Source organism: Euleptes europaea, chromosome 9, assembly GCF_029931775.1.
Source record: "Euleptes europaea isolate rEulEur1 chromosome 9, rEulEur1.hap1, whole genome shotgun sequence".
Lineage (NCBI taxonomy): Eukaryota > Metazoa > Chordata > Lepidosauria > Squamata > Sphaerodactylidae > Euleptes > Euleptes europaea.
In genome coordinates this window covers 12,761,913-12,772,719 of record NC_079320.1, presented here as the reverse complement: position 1 = coordinate 12,772,719, position 10,807 = coordinate 12,761,913, and the positions used below count along the sequence as shown (strand labels likewise).

The 10,807-nt window shown below is 47.0% G+C and overlaps 1 protein-coding gene across 2 annotated transcripts in view; it reads right to left on the bottom strand.

The window, feature by feature from the left end:
- Positions 1 to 3,296: 3,296 nt before the first annotated feature.
- Positions 3,297 to 10,807, bottom strand: part of ENOPH1 (enolase-phosphatase 1) — a 32,335-nt gene continuing 24,824 nt past the window's right edge. For both annotated transcript variants that reach the window (XM_056855153.1, XM_056855152.1), the window contains exons 3-6: positions 9,253 to 9,455; positions 6,719 to 6,851; positions 5,221 to 5,344; positions 3,297 to 3,475 (exon numbers count right to left, since the gene is read on the bottom strand). In XM_056855153.1, the coding sequence (XP_056711131.1) occupies positions 3,336 to 3,475; positions 5,221 to 5,344; positions 6,719 to 6,851; positions 9,253 to 9,437 (582 nt within the window). In that variant the 5' untranslated portion in view covers positions 9,438 to 9,455 and the 3' untranslated portion in view covers positions 3,297 to 3,335. The remainder of the gene's footprint in view (positions 3,476 to 5,220; positions 5,345 to 6,718; positions 6,852 to 9,252; positions 9,456 to 10,807) is intronic.

The following is a 10,807-nucleotide window of genomic DNA, read 5'->3' as shown; positions in this document are numbered from 1 at the left end:
ACAGCTCCCCTCTAAAGCTGTCTTCCTTGGTGAACCCGTAACTCGTTTAGAACATAGGCAAGCTAAAAAGCGGTCACATTGGCAGCTGCTGTTTTTGAGGCTGTCTTCGCACCGACTTCCTGTACTCTCAAAGTGCAGAGTTTAAAATGCAAAGGCAGGTGCGTGAGCCACCCTCTCCGCTCCATGAAATTGGAGGGAATTTGGCCACACAGTTTGCATGTCCTGAGCCAGTCCCTGCAGCCCTAGGATTTCCAGGTTGCAATCTGGAGCTTTCTCCTTTACTGCTGAACTGGGAGCCGTTGCCTCTGTGGTTCCTCACCTCTGTGTTTTCTTGGTCCTCCAGCTCACTCCGCCCTCTGGCCTGTAGTACAGACCAAAGGCCAGGGGAGGGGACGGCATGAAAAAGCAACAGCTGCTATAGCTTGATGTTGAGAAATCAGCCAGGAACGCTTCACAGCATGGGAGGTTAATGTCATCACCTGTTAGCATCAACACATCAAATCACTATTAGCTGTGGCTACAGGTGGCCATTGAGAAGTTGGCAGCTATCACTTGGGGAGCATCAGAAAGGTTGGCATCCCTCCTTGCAGTCACAGATCTTTGGAATTGGAGCCTTGGCTTCTTCCTTACACCATGTAAGAGAATAGTTAGATAGCTACAGGTGAAGATGTGTCAGTGCTGGATTGTTCTTTTCTCCTGTTGGGGTCTAGATAACAATTGCAGGCTTAACACTACAAACTTGTCAAAATGGACAATATTTGAGCATGTTCACAGTGGGACAAAGTCTGCCTTTGGATATGAACTATTTGGGGTTGGAGAAGCTGGCTAGAAATGTGTAAGGTAGGTATGGGGTTTTTCTCTTGGGAGAATCGGGGCCCCAGAGTAGATCCAGTCCCAGTATATTTTATGCATGGTCATGGAAAGGTAAGCTTGGAAGAAACACACTGAGAGTGAATTTCACACACGTAGCTGAACTGATAGGTTTCTGTTCAAATTACTGTAAATAGTCCACTGTGACTTTTTAAAAAGATAAATGTTTACACGGTATCATTTTATATTTAAGTATACTAGACAAAAACAATCAATTTGTGAAAAGGTCCCCACCCCCCCAAACCCTATATGCAATCCGAGCCAAAATTCAAGCTTTTTTGGTGATATGTTGTACATTTCTTATGAGTATTTCTTATGGCACATTTCAGTACAACTGAGCAATGACTGATAACTGTACACTGAAACATGACCACTAAATACATTTCTTTTATGGAGAGCGTGTGTCTGTATGTAAAGTGCCGTTAAGGCGCAGCCAACTTAACGGCAACCCAGTATGGTTTTCAAAGCAAGAGACACAGAGGTGGTTTGCCATTGCCTGCCTCTGTATAGCGACCCTGGTATTTCTTGGTGGTCTCCCATCCAAATACTAGCCAGGCCTGGCCCTGCTTAGCTTCTGAGATCTGACAAGATCAGGCTAGCCTGGGCCGTCCAGGTCAGGGAGAGTATGGAGAGATTGTTGTTGTATTATTGTACCCACGGACCACAAGGCAGGATGCAGTGGAGAAGCACACTTGGACTTGCATCATCCTCAGGAGCTCAGATAATAAAGTGTCATCAAGTCACAACCGACTCATTCTGGTCACCACACCAAAAAAAGGATATTGAACAGCTTGAGAAGGTGCAGAAAAGAGCAACCAAAATAATTAGGGGACTAGGGCAACTGCCCTACGAGGAGCAGTTAAAATGCTTAGGGCTGTTTAGCTTGGAAAGAAGGGAGACATGATAGAGGTTTATAAAATTATGCATGGAGTGGAGAGGGAGAAGCTTTTCTCCCTCATAATGCTAGAACGTGGGGTCATCTGCTGAAGCTGGAGAGATTCAAACCAGATAAAAATATTTCTTCACACAACACAGAGTTAAATTGTGGAACTCCCTGCCCCAGGATATGGTGATGGCTGCCAACCTGGAAGGCTTTAATAGGGGAGTGGACATATTCATGGAGGAGAGGGCTATCCATGGCTACTAGTAAAAATGGATACTAGTCATGACGCATACCTGTTCTCTCCAGGTTTAGAGGAGCATGCCTATTATATTAGGTGCTGTGGAACACAGGCAGGACTGCTGCTGCAGTGGTCTTGTTTGTGGGCTTCCTAGAGGCCCCAGTTGGCCACTATGTGAACAGACTGCTGGACTTGATGGGCCTTGGTCTGATCCAGCATGGCCTTATGTTTTCATGCCAACCCCTCATGGGTTTTCAAGGCAAGAGATGAGCAGAGTTGTTTGCTATTGCCTTCCCCTGTATCACAACCCTGGTCTTCCTTGAGGGCCTCTTACCTACTACTGACTTGGCCGACCTTGCTTAACTTACTAGCTCAGGCTAGCCTGGGCTACATGTCTTTGTGTATCACACACTCCATCTGGCAGTAGGTGATGTAAAAGACCTCTGCATGGAGAGCAGCTGAATGTCTGAGTATACAACACTGACTTTGATGGGCCAAGGATCTGATTCAACACAAGGCAGCTTCTTGTGGCAAATACAACTGACTCAATTGGGTATGCTAGCTAAAAAAATCACCATTTGGATCTCCCACGCCTTGGGAGTTTCAAACAAAAATTTTCTGTGTAGAAGAATCACCCGCTGGAGAGCCTCAAATGTGTGGATAATTGTGTTCTGCAATATAGTCTATACCATGATAACATACGAAAAGCCATGCTGGATCAGACCAAGGCCCATCAAGTCCAGCAGTCTGTTCACACAGTGGCCAACCAGGGACCTCTAGGAAGCCCACAAACAAGATAACTGCAGTAGCATTATTCCGCCTGTCTGCCTGTTTGCACAGCTAGCCGGAGCTTGCAATATTTTCCAAAACAACTGACCCCACAAATGGAATTGGTTATAACCCACTCAGCAAAAACACAAAAGGAAAGAACAGAAAGATTAAGATATTTTTATTTGTAGGAAAAGCTTTCAAAGTTACGGAAATGTGATGGTCACACTGGGCCACAATCCACCAAGAGATTCTCTTACGGAGCCCCGCTGAAATGAACAACCATCTCAACCAGGTTTGTGCAGAACTTCCCAGTGGATTGGGCCTTCTGGTTCCTCTCTGTGCAATTCAGAAGTAGGGGTGCCGACCACCAAAGGGCTTCACGGGTGCTACTCTGAAATGCAACACCGGTAGACGCACCAGTCACGCCGGCCTCTGTTTCTTGGCATCCAATGATCTGACATGCTCTCTTTCAAAATCACCAACAAAGCTACCATAAATTATACAGGAAAAATTCATCAGGTGACCACTGGGGGAGGGGGCAGTTTGCTTTCATTCCCTGTGCAATTTTGCGTCTTAAGTGGACGGTGGCAGGAACAGTTCGTTGAAAGACGTTATAAGTCTGTAATAAGATTTCTCGTCATCTGTTAGTCCGGCGTTGCCTGGCCGAATGACAACCGCGACGTGAACATCGACTTCTTCTGCGGCATCAGCCTCTGAGGGGGAGAAAAGACCCATAGCCAGTCAATTATTGATAACATTTATATCCCACCTTTCAAGGTGAGCCACAAGAAAACCTGGTCCATCGGTCCAGGGTTGTCATCCATATCACACATCCGATGCTGAAAGTAGCCAGCAATATTAGGTTGGTTGTGTGTGTGTTAAGTACCGTCAAGTCATGGCTACACTATGAATCAGTGTCCTCCAAAACATCCTATCTTTAGTAGCCTTGCTCAGGTCTTGCAAAGTGAGGGCAGTGGCTTCCATTATACAGTCATTCTATCTCTTGTTGGGTCTTCCTCTTTTCCTGCTGCCTTCAACTTTTCCTAGCATGATTGCCTTTTCCAGTGACTTCTCATATGACCAAAATACGATAGCCTCAGTTTAGTCATTTTAGCTTTTAGTCATTTGATTACCACGTTTCTTTGGGGTCAATCTACACATGCAGATGAACCACAAGGTACAATTCCTAGGACTGTCCCAATTTAGACTGCAGATGGTGGGGGGAAATCACAGATTTAAATAACCCTCTCAAAAATCTCCCTGCACATTTAATGTGTTAGAAAGAGCATTCTAACTTAGCAAACTAGAATGTCAGGGAGAAGGCTATACACGGGGAATTTCTCTTTAGCACGGGGGAGAATTAAGAATGAAATTTAACACCTTAACACTTTGCAAATGAGGCCTGTATCACGCTCCTTGCCTCTCATCACGTCTCACAAACACAGAATATAGGTCTATTATTCACGGCTGTTTCACTCACCGTCACCCTTCCGACAACTTTGGGTCTTTATGTTGATTATGCATGCTGTTTTTGACCGTCAGAGGTCGCCTCGCTCTCCCCCTGCCTTTCCCCCCCCCCCCCCCGCATTTAGTCCACATTTTCAAATTTGAGATAAAATAGGTCCCTGAAAACACGGGTGAAACGTAGGGAAAGGCAGAGGGACAGCAAGACGACCTCTGATGGTTGGAAACAGCGTGCATAATCAGCAAAAAGACCCAAATTCGCCAGAGGGGGTGACGTTGAGTGAAACAGCCATGCATAAAAGATCATTGTGAGTCAAATGAGATATGAAGTTAACTTTTTGTAGAAAACTGACTTGGGGAGGGGCTGTAGCTCAGGGGTAGAGCATCTGCTTGGCATGCGGAAGGTCCCAGGTTCAATCCCCAGCATCTCTAGCCAAAACGACCACGCACTGGGTGATGTAAAAGACCTCTTCCTGAGACCCTGGAGAGCTGCTGCCAGTCTGAGTAGACAATAGTGATCCTGATGGACCAAGGGTCTGATTCGGTATAAGATAGCTTCATGTGACTTCATTCACACATGTTAGGGAATTCAGCTTTTCTTGATGCAGAACCTGAATTAACTTGGTAAGGAACTGGTTTTCCCCCCCTAAAACCAGGGTACATCAAACTCTGATTACAATAGATAAGGAGTGTTTACCTAAGTGACTTTGTTCCCAACTTTGACCTGCACTCCACTATCACCGCTTGGTGTCAGGCAACCTGGACAGGTTTGCCCTATTTTCCCTTGCTCAGAGACAGAAACATCATTAAACGGGCTGAAACTAAAATGCAGAAGCGGCAGAGACAGGCTGACACAGACAATGCCTGTACAGGACCCTGCCACTTCCCCACTGGGATGGGGAGGTCCTCCGTGACCCCAATTACTTCGCAGTTCACCTCTGGGCACATCTGTAGAGGTACGGACAATGGGGAGGGGGGGAACCAGCCCTCCTACCTCGAGTGACATCTGTCAGGAACAGGATATTGTTTGTAGAACACCCGATGCTGGTGGCAATCCGCTGGTAACTTTCGCTGTCTACTTTGGAGCCAATTTCGGTGTCAAAGTGGCCGTCAAGGAGCTGTAAGGTTCCGTAAGGAGAGAGCAGGAGGGTCAAAGGTCGCTTGCGGGAAGAAGCAAAATTCTGACGGTGAAGAACAGAGCAGACCACAGCAGGGGCTCTCCAAAGGGATTCAGTAACATTCGAGCCCCGTTCACAAGTGCTAGTGAATGCACATAGAGAGCCAGCGTGGTGTAGTGGTTAGCAGTAGTGGACTCTAATCTGGAGAACCAGGTTTGATTCCCCACTCCTCCACATGAGCGGAGGATGCTAATCTGGTGAACTGGATTTGTTTCCCTGCTCCTCCACATGAAGCCAGCTGGGTGACCTTGGGCTTGTCACAGCTCTGTTAGAGCTCTCTCAGCCCCACCTACCTCACAGGGTGTCTGCGTGGGGAGGGGGAGGGAAGGTGATTGTAAGCCGGTTTGATTCTCCTTAAAAGGTAGAGAAAATCGGCATATAAAAACCAACTCATCCTCTTCATACCAATCACATGCACCTATTTTTTTTATATACCTGCACTACATTATTCTCATGTTACATTCAATGCATGTCTAGCTAGGTAATGTTAGGTAATGTTTTGTATTGTTTTTTGTATTGTGTTAAAATATTAATAAAATAAAATAATTTTTTTTAAATGCATGTCTAGCTGAATATGTGAAGGAAACCTTTAGTTTCTCCTGGTGCCAGTGCCCCTTTTTTTTTTTGTAAAGTGAACACGTGTTGGCGCTTTCTTACAAAGAGGCGTACGCATGTACACACAGGCTGAGCATGCATCCACCATCAAAATTTGATTTATTTCTTTATTTCAAACATTTATTAGCCACCTTTCTTCCTTACGGAGCTCAAGGCAGATTGCAATATAAATAAAACACATAAAATAAAGTATATAAAACTCAAAAAATTTTAAAACCGCAATTTGGAATGCTTTGACTAGACGCAGTCCTAAATAAAACGGTCTTCAGCTGCCTCCTAAAGATTGGAAGTGTGAGGGCCTGGCGCACTTCCCTGGGGAGGCTGTACTGTAACGTATGAACAGGGCTTCTGAGGATCAGAGCTCTTTGCTCTTCCCTGGTGCTACTAGCAGAATTATGCGTGCTCAGAGAATGTCTGGAGGCCCCCCAACAGCACTGTACTGCTAAGCTTGGCAAACCTGGCTTGACAAGCTGCCCAAGGAGAGCCAGTGGGGTGCAGTGGTTAAGAGCGGTGGTTTGGAGCAGTGGATTCTGATCTGGTGAACCGGGTTCGATTCCCCACTCCTCCACATGAGCGGCGGACGCTAATCTGGTGAACCGGGTTGGTTTCCCCGCTCCTACGCATGAAGCCAGCTGGGTGACCTTGGGCTAGTCACAGTTCTCTTATGACTCTCTCATAAACCGTCACCACTGGACCTACCTCCAAAATATCGCCTTCCGTTGAGTTTCCAAACAAGAGCTTTTGTGCCTCCACGCTCCCAGAGGAATAAACATAAATCTTCATTCCTCTTTCTCGCCACTTCCTAACCGCCGGTACCACATCCTCAAAAAGCCTGCATGAAGAGCACAACAACAGGTCAGCAGAAAACAACCACCTCTCTAACTCTGCCTGAAAAGCCGTTTGGATTTTCACTCGGTCAGGATTGGCCTGAATTCATCCGAGCCACAATGCTCATTGCAGAAAAGCTCTGCGATGAGCATCCGGACAGACGTTTGGAAACAACAGCTCCCAACTAAGAATGCATTGGTGTGCGGGGGTGCATTTTCAGGGGAGAAGCCATGGCAGAGAGCGTGAGAGAACGCGCAGGGTGCGCTCACTGTACCATCTGGGCCCTCCCCCGCCAAAGATTCTACCTGCTTATTGTAATTTTTTTATTTTATTTAAAATTTTCAAAATATTACAAACAAACATACACACATACTTCTCAGTCATCCATATATATACACAATGTGAACAGTCTTTCTAGAGTTCATTTTAAATTAGTACTTGTGTCAAACTGAACATTTATTTAATCAGTCTACTTAAATTCAGTATCCATGTTTCCTCTCCAAGCTGACTATAAAAGCTATACTTAATATTTAATACTTAGTACAGTTCTTATTTTTGCAGTCTATGCTTCACTTTTATTCTTCATCTGCTACTCTAGACTTGACTATTACATAAACACAATATTTCAGTTACTTTGATATTAGTGTTCTTATATTTATTACTATATCTCCCCCGTTCTTTACTGACATTACTAAATTCTAATGTCTACTTCTTATTGTAAATTTTCTACTTATTGTAAATTTTTAACTGTTCCCAAATACAGAGTGCTTCTCTCCAAGGCTAGATTAAGTGTGCTGGTATTGGGGCAGTTAGCAGGCAGGTGTTCAGGGGTCCCCTTTTCCGAGCGATTTTGTGATAGTGGATCGGGGAGTCGGGACGCGGTTTGGCATTTTTTGTTGTCGTTGACTGTAAAAAGCATGCTCTCGCCAGAGACAAATGGATCACAGCATACCTTCAGAGGTGGGGACCTGCCCCAAAGCAAGAGATAGTTGCAACGCTATTGGCTGGTACTGATCCAAATGTAACCCTTGCCCTGGCAAAATTTGTATCTGTGGTTTTAAGTGATACTTCCTTTTAACTGTACTGCTCAGATACTGTATTTCTGTATGTTTGGTTATTTCTGTATTATTGAATTTATTGAATTTGTTTTGCTCATGACCTGTTTGTCTGCGAGCATAAAGAATAAAGGACAGGCAGAGAGTGTGTTTAACTCTTCCTCGGTCTGCCATGTTCTTCCACAACTGTGCCCCTCCCCTCCCGGCTCTTTTGCTCCTGTTTTCCGCACCGCTGGGTGCCAAAACTAGAAATAAGCCAACTGGCAGAGGGGAAATGGCGGGCAGGAAATGTGAAATGCCTTCCCCCTCGCCATTTCTCCCTTGAAAATGCTTCCACCACACCCCCTGCAGTTCCATATCTCAAGCATAATTCAGCGGACCAACGTCATGCAGAGGGAGTGTTGGACTACGATCTGGGAGACCCAGGTTCAAATCCCCACTCTGCCATGGAAACCTGTTGGGTGACCTCTGGCTAGTCACATGCTCTCAATCTAACTCGCCTCACAGGGCTGTTGTGAGGATAAAACGGAAGAGAGGAGAATGATGAGGGTCGTTTTGGGTTCCCCTTTGAGGAAAAAGGTGGGGTACAAATGAAGTAAATAAATAAACCGATGAAGATACACACTTCAGATCATCCCCCTGACTTCAGTAACTGCAAAGCATATTCAAGGGGCTGGTATATGAAGCAAGCTAACGCGATCATTAGAGTATAAGCCAGCTCTGTTAGATTCATTTAGTGGAGGGGCTGTGGCTCAGCAGAAGGGCCTCTGCTTTGCATGCAGAAGGTCCCAGGTTCGATCCTCGGCATCTCTGGTTAAAAGACCAGGCAGTAGAAGAAGAGTTGGTTTTTATATGCCAACTTTCTCTGCCACTTAGGGAAGAATCAAACCAGCTTACAATCACCTTCCCTTCCCCTTCTCACAACAGACACCCTGTGAGGTAGGTGGGGCTGAGAATGTGACTAGCCCAAGGTCACCCAGCTGGCTTCATGTGTTGGAGTGGGGAAACAAATCCAGTTCACCAGATTAGCCTCCTCTGTAGAGGAGTGGGGAATCAAACCCGGTTCTCCAGATCCAAGTCCACTGCTCCAAACCACCGCTCTTAACCACTACACCAAGCTGTGAAAGACCTCAGCCTGAGACCCTGGAAAGCTGCTGCCAGTCTGAGTAGACAATACTGATCTGGATGGACCAAAAGATCTGATTCAGTATAAGGCAGCTTCGTGTGTTCAAACAAACATGTTGCCAACGTAGCACATGTTTTTGCCCTGACGTATACGGGGGGGGGGGGGAGTAATATGTATATGGGCCTTCAGGACTATACCAGGAGTTCAAGAAACTGGCTACTCACTCTCCCTTCACACAACCATTTTCATAGGCTGCTTTCCATATGTGTCCCTGGAGCTGTTTCAAGGCCGTGGTCTTTCTATCTGAAGACATCTGCCAGTGAACGTTGTCTATGACAGCCTGGATAACGCGCTCGATCTCTTCTTCCCCGTCCCTGGTTTCCAGCGGGATAGGAACAACCCCATGCATGTGAGAATCCTCTTCAGCCTTTGAAATTTGGAACAGAGGGAAGGTAACACAATGCCAGCCACGGTCTCTTTCACAGGGCTGGCAACTTATTCCATGCAATGCAACCTTTTTAAAAAAAATCTAAAAAAGGACTAAAAAGTAACAGTAAACCTTAGTGCATTTTTCCATACTGAGGTTATTCTGGGCATGATTAAAATCCTGAGACACTGAGCCATAAATCACGGGAAACAAGGTAAAATGCACATTCTGTAGTCCTTTGAAGAACTGGCCTGAATGGCCCAGACTAGCCTGGTCTCATTAGATCTCGGAAGCTAAGCAGGGTCAGCCCTGGTTAGGACTTGGATGGGAGACCACCCAGGAAGTCCAGGGTTGCTACACAGAGAAAGGCACTGGCAAAACTAACTCTGAACGTCTCTTGCCTTGAAAACCCCATGAACAACTCCCATAAGTCGGCTGCAACTTGATGGCACAAAACAAAGTCTTGGCCCTAATGCAAAACTTTATCTACTGCATTCTTATTCTGCGCATCCTCCAGGGAACTCAGGGTGTAGTTTCATAAGAACATAAGAAAAGCCATGCTGTATCAGACCAAGGTCCATCAAGTCCAGCAGTCTGTTCACACAGGGGCCAACCAGGTGCCTCTAGGAAGCCCACAAGCAAGACATAATAAGCATGCTCCTCTGATTCTGGAGAGAATAGGCATGCATCATGACTAGCATCCATTTTAACTAGTAGCCATGAATACCTCTTTCCTCCATGAATATGTCCACTCCCCTCTTAAAGCCTTCCAAGTTGGCAGCCATCACCACATCCTGGGGCAGGGAGTTCCACAATTTAACTACCGTATATACTCGGGTATAAGCCGACCCGAGTATAAGCCGACCCCCCAAATTTGAGGCCAGAAAAGGGAATTTCTTATTGACCCGCGTATAAGCCGAGGGTCAATAAGAAATTCCCTTTACCGGCAACACTGCGCTCTAAAATGGCGGCCGCCATTTTAGAGCGCAGGGACCCTGCCCCTGGTCGCCCTCCCGCCGGCCTCCCGGGCCCTCCCGACCCACCCCAACCACCCCGACCCCAGTGCCATCCAAGGGGGGGAGGGGGAAGAGCCCCTGAACCCCCTACTTACCGGGAGACGTGGCGAATCGGCGGCGGCGCGGCCTTCCTGGGCCGGCAGGAGGCCCCTCCAGGCCCCTGCTGGCAGGAGGAAGGCGCCTGGGCGCGTGGGTGGCGGCGGCGCGGCCGGCAGGGGCCTCCTGGTGGCCCAGGAAGGCCCCTGCCGGCAGGAGGAAGGCGCCCGAGCACCTGAGAGCCGGCGGCGTGGCCAGCAGGTGCCTCCTGGTGGCCCAGGAAGGCCCCTGCCGGCAGGA